Raw genomic sequence first — 5,784 nt, forward strand, 5'->3', positions numbered from 1 at the left:
CGCTTTAGGGAGGATACAACACAAAGACCTTCCTCCAGTGAATCCTCACGATCTATACTGCAAGCAGAGGACTGGAGAAAGATTGAGAGGCTTCTTAAAAAGGTGGTGGCGGATTTGCATGATGAAAATACCAAGAAGTTAAGCCTTACAATGCATCACCTCTCTACAGAGAATATCCTGCTCAAGGCACGCTGCCAAGGCCTCGAGGAAGCGCTAGTTAACGAAAAGAAAAGACGGCAGCGTGGAAAGCCTCTTATATTCCAGTTGCAGGCGCCAGAGGCAGGAAATGCAGTCTTTTATTCTCCTAGGAAGATCCAGCAGGCGCGTGACCTCCAGAAAGAGAAAGATGAGGCTATCCAGCAAGCTAAAGCCGCAAAAGAGGAGGCTAAACTGCGACAGCGGGAGAAGGAAGAGAAGCAGCGAGTTACTGAGGAGAGAAGGAGAATGAAGGCTGTAGAACGGCAAATTCGGTTGCTGGAAGCAGAGAAGAAGAAGCTTGAGAAGGAGCACCAGAAAGAGGAGGCTCGTCTAGCCAAGGGAGCTGAGATACAGCTTCAAAATGATATCAAAACTGTTAAGCAGAGGAGACCTAAGCTGCCAGCAATACCAAAGGCTCCAAAGAAACAGAAACGATCACCTCCAGCAGCTGAAGCTGTCCTAGAGACCCCTACCACTGTCAATCGTCGAGGACGGCAGATCCGGCTTCCACAACGCTTCCGCGACTCTTGAAAGATATGCATAGCTCTATCAGCATGTCATATTATGTCTGGCAAAAGATCTTTGTATAATATTGTCTGTATCTGCTTCAAAAACTTCATTTTTTCTACTTGTGGTGGTCGTCAAAAACGGGCGTCAGGTGGGGATGGGCGTCAGGTGATTAAGCACGGTATGGTATGTCCCTTCATCTTTCCTGAAATTTTCTGTTTGCCCTAATAAAGATTCTGGTGCAAGAGGCAACCCTTTTACGCTCGCTCAGGTCCACGAAAACCTTGAGTCATCCCCTCTAGGTTCCAGAATCGCCTTTCACCAAGCTACTTTGGAGGAGTTTCTGGAATCTAACCCAGATGCTCAATTTGACGACGTCATCTTCATACATTGCCTCGACGGATATCAGGATGATGCGGAACCGATTGATGTTCACACAGGTCATGCCTGTGTTTCTTTTATCCAGTCTATGGGTCAAATATCAAGGGATTTTCAAACATCTGAAGTTGCGTAATGTAGAGTCAACGAGTTTTTCCGCCTTAGAGACTGACATTAGGAGTGCAGTGAATGTAGTGTAACATGGATAGGAACAGATTATCAAGTGATACAACCTTAAGGAAGGAATGTAGTATCAGTCTAGACATGATTATCAGCATTAACTGTTGATAATATAAATAAAGATCTGATCCTTTTAATCTAGCTATATATGGTAGTTCGTTACATGAGGAATAATAAGTAACTCAGCGTAATACAGGGTCTTGAAAAGAAATAACTGTAAATTGTATAAAAAACAGAAATTTTTATATAAGTTCCGCAAACCAGAGCTTGCAGTTCTGGTATCCAAAATAGGAAAATACTATATATGACTAGTGGTCTCTTACGGTCGACAGGAGATTGTCCCACACCACAGAACATGTGCAGCCTTTGCATGGAAATAGGGACATTAACAACAGGAGACTGATCCTGTCTCCATTCCGGTGAGACACTGTAACTCATTTCACTGTCCCAATATGCCACAAGGTACCCAGTAATTATGTTGCACAAGCCTCGACCTTGCCTATCCGTGGAATGCGCATCTGTTCAGAGCGGGACAATTGAAGTATCCACGTCGATGCAAGGGTTTGTACTTCTATTAACCTTTCACGGCATACACCTGAAGTGTCTCTCCATTCAATCAACTCGCTACTCCGGAAATGATATCCGCTACAAAAGAAAGTAAGGGACTTGTCTATCTGCTGAGCTGAGAGGCTTGGACGCAACATAGTAGTAGGCTCTGACCGCATGTCCCATCGAGAACCATTTCAGAAGTTTAATTCCAGAGATGAATTATTATTTACTTGTCGTCACTTCATGCTTGCCTGTTGTCTTCCTGCATTTTGCCATAGAGCATTGCAAGACGCCATGGATGCCAAAAACGTCGTCACCTACAAGGCGATCAAACCACAACAAGCTTCACCAGCTCGTGTTCAACCACAGGTGAAGACTGAAAAAGCCTCCTAGAGAGAAATCAAGTGCTTCGACGGCAACATGTCTGGCGGGAGCTAAGCATGTCGAACTACATTTAGGCAGCCCATGTTATTTTCTTCCTATTTTCACTCTCATTCTTCTTTTCGGGACTTCAGCAGAGATACCCGACAGAACAACATTGTGCGGCTCAACTGTCCGCTTACTGTAAGTCCCCGCGATCCTCGTCAAAGCTTTATAGAGCCAACGCCATCTTTTACTGCTGGGCTCTAACTTCTTCTTCCTAGCACGGGCCTTGGAGGCAGTGGAGTATGAAACTGTCCGCTTCCAACTAGCGTTGCTCGATAAAAATCCCTACAAAGGCGAACCGAGTCCAGAACTAGACGCTGCATGGGACGAGATCGTAGACAGTCTGTTGCCTGGATATCTCATGACTTCTGAATATATGGTCTAACAGATATCTAGTGAGACAAATCAAGGTCGAGCCAAACGATCTGACGCATCTAAAAGAGCCACCAACCCAGGCAAAGCTGCGCACCACCGATGGAGAGTGGTATACGGGTGGCTTGGAAGTATTCCATAAGGTGCGTCGCAACGGACTGCCTCTCCTGAAATAAAATCCAAACGAGGCGATATGCTAATTGCGCAATTAGATTGTGTAAGTTTGGTTCGGCAATATACATACTTTTGACTATTATTCCCGTCCCGAAAATCGACCTCTTTCTTTCACGGATTCCAATCATACCCTTCGCCTGCACATTGGTAAGTCGAAATCCTACCTTTTGGGCTCTCTGGCTATTCCGCCGTTTCTTCATTAACACTTTAGGCCACTGCATCGACATGCTCCGGCAGGTAGTGCAGTGCCATGGAGATGTTGGCATCGTGGCCGTCAGCTGGGTAGAAGGCTTTCCTGATCCGTATCCCGATTTTAACACCTGGCATAAATGCCGGAAATTCCAGCCGTTGAATGACTATACACAGCAATATCTCCTCACAGAGAAGGTCGTGAAAACATCTGAGGATTTAACTCTTCCTAGACCCCCCTGCGAGAATGCTGGTCCCCAGGATATTTGTCCATAGAGGCATTCCTTATTCACCATGTATGACCTATTGCAAGAGGGACTTGTCTGGGTATAAAGGTCTGTTGCGGACCATGAGCATAACAAGTTGGGCAGGATGATTCTCCAATTTTCTGGTGTTGCCTAGTTCTACCCTCTTACCCACAAAGTTAGGTCAACGTGGTAGCGAAGTCGTGAATCTGACCCTACCCATTGCGAGAGAATACGTTTTGTTTTGTCTTCTATTTTTGAGAGATTCACCACTAATTTGAACAACAATATACAAACAATTCTTAGTAAGCACTATTTTCTTTGTCTATCCAAGAAGGAGCGCGCGGTCAGCCTGTACAACCGCATCTCCTTCTCCTGGGCCACGCCAGTTCCTGAATATGATGGAAAGAATTGAGGCCTTGACTTCGACGTCCTTGGTGTTCTAGTGCTTTTTAGCGTTTTGATGCGACGCATGTGACTGATCACTGGTCCTGCCCTGCATCAGACCTGAGCGCTCACTGAGCACTCGCTGAGCCTTGACGGGTGATGAGAGATCCTAGAGAGCAACCCTCTGGGCGCCTTCATGAAAGTAGCCTCGTCAAATGGGCAAGTCACGTTGGCTGTAGAAAAACATGCCTGTACAGGAAAATAATATAGATATACGTGATCTCTCCACAACGTAAACATTTTGAGAACCAACAATTATATAATATTGTCTTGTGTTTGTTATCTGCTCCTTAAATATCAGGTTAATAGTTCCGCTAGTAATGTAGAGCCTCGTGCGCTCTCTGGAAGAATGGTGTCATAAAGAGGAAGGAATCCACGCCCCGGGTACGGGCGCCTCTAGTTTCACTGCGTATATGGGTAGCTATATAGTAACGATACCGCAAGATAAAAATAACCTCCACTGCATCTGAAGCGAGTTCAGGCCGGACTATAAGCTCTGCGCCAACGCTGAAAAGTTTAACATAGAACAAACTGCCCAAATCTCGGATAATATCGCCATATCTCACCAAATCTCACCCAAGTTACGTGGTCACAACTGGGGCCGCTAATCATCCGTCTTGATTACGGCAGAGATTGAGTACTTCGTCACAGCATCCAGGATGGCACTGAGTTTATCTGGGGAGCATACTGCCTGTATGCACACCCTCCGCTGGTCAGAGTCAGGCGTCGGTTCAACGGTTGAGCCCGAATCCGTCAACGAGGCGGGAGTGAACGAGGGCGTGGTTGTAGTTGTGGAAGACGTAGACGAGATGCCCTGCAGGAGATCATCAATGGTGACGGCAGAAGGGAATGCGCAGTCGAAGGAAATGTTTCTATTGTCGCCGGTCTCTAAATACGATTAGATGGAGCTAAGAATAGATTATGCCGTTGTACAAGGCACCTGGGCTCTACTTACCGTTTCCAGGTTGCTGAATTGTCTGACTGACGTTAGGCTCACTCAGAGCGGAGTAGATAGGAGAGCACGGCGTCAACGGCAGCCAAGCGGACCGTCCTTGATCGGGCCCAGAGTGGCCGGCTGCTATGAGAGAAAGTGTATCGCCTGCTGGCGATGTCCCTAGTGAGGAAGGTAGTCCCTGAAAGCTCCTTTCTATACCTACGGGATTGTCGCAGTGTGGCTGATCTGGATCAGACCACAGTATCCCTTGCCATGAGCTGGCATCAATTACTCTCTCCCAGCTGTAAAGCTGGTCGGTTCCTCCGTCGCCCTCGGTCTTCAGTCGTCTTTGCAGGATGTGGTATCTGTTTTTTGCGGCCAGGCTGGTTCTGCCAGGGAAGTATAGAGACACAATCTGCTGCCAGTAGTGGCCATGCTTCTTCACATATTCGACCAGCAATTCATCCTGTCTATGTTAGAACCGTTTTGCTGCCGCACCGGCCTGTGTATTGGGATGCGTACCTCCTGTGGAGTCCATGGACTGCGATCAATATCAGGATTGATTGCGTGACTCCATCGCTTAGAGCACTGATCCGGCAGCCTGGTTCCCACGACAGACGCAACGACAGCCCACTTTGTGCCATGCCGCTCAATTGCCTTCCGCAGACGTGCGTCCTCGGCCTCTGTCCAGGGCCCTTTCTTTACCTTGGCTCCTGCTGTGCCATACCATCGCTTGCGGCAATCTTTGTTTGTTCTCCCGGGGAGGAATGCAGCGATCTCATGCCAACTGATGTTGTCACCCTCTGCTTGTACTACAAAGTCAAGTCACCAGTAAGTATCTGTACCCCAGCAGGGGTAAATCGCTGGGTGGAACCAACCTCGCCTAACCTCTCTTTTCAGAATGACGTCTTCTTCTGCTGTCCAGTTTCGTCGAGGTCGGATCATGATAAGAACTCCGTCGTCGACGCCCAGTGTTATCATGGCCTGGTGAATTGCTGATGCGAATGGAGTTAGCATAACCTCACCCTCTCTCCCGCAGCAGTGGGGGTCTTATACCGGCCTCTCAACGCACCCAGAAGACAAAGCTGGGCCAACTTGGCTGAAATCAAAGGTCGTCGGACCTCCTTTGGTCCCCCGATCAGCCAGTAGCGGCTGATCCTCTCCGTCAGAAAGTCAGTGAGTAGG

The 5,784-nt window shown here is 47.7% G+C and overlaps 2 protein-coding genes across 2 annotated transcripts; one reads left to right on the forward strand and one right to left on the reverse strand.

The window, feature by feature from the left end:
* Window positions 1–2,106: 2,106 nt before the first annotated feature.
* On the forward strand, window positions 2,107–3,249 carry BDW70DRAFT_169385 (uncharacterized protein; the record flags this gene model as incomplete). Its single annotated transcript, XM_073742668.1, has 5 exons — window positions 2,107–2,181; window positions 2,271–2,376; window positions 2,635–2,757; window positions 2,823–2,831; window positions 2,996–3,249. 5 exons carry the CDS (start codon window positions 2,107–2,109, stop codon window positions 3,247–3,249), a joined length of 567 nt encoding a protein of 188 aa, XP_073594212.1.
* A 1,147-nt stretch (window positions 3,250–4,396) lies between these two features.
* BDW70DRAFT_151672 (uncharacterized protein) lies at window positions 4,397–5,544 on the reverse strand (the record flags this gene model as incomplete). Its single annotated transcript, XM_073739323.1, has 4 exons — window positions 4,397–4,479; window positions 4,621–5,038; window positions 5,122–5,411; window positions 5,478–5,544. The coding sequence occupies 4 exons, from the start codon at window positions 5,542–5,544 to the stop codon at window positions 4,397–4,399; spliced, it is 858 nt and encodes a 285-aa protein (XP_073594213.1).
* Window positions 5,545–5,784: the final 240 nt, after the last annotated feature.

This window comes from Aspergillus foveolatus (genome assembly GCF_047715535.1).
Source record: "Aspergillus foveolatus strain CBS 279.81 unplaced genomic scaffold BDW70scaffold_39, whole genome shotgun sequence".
In the NCBI taxonomy this organism is placed as follows: Eukaryota; Fungi; Ascomycota; class Eurotiomycetes; order Eurotiales; family Aspergillaceae; genus Aspergillus; species Aspergillus foveolatus.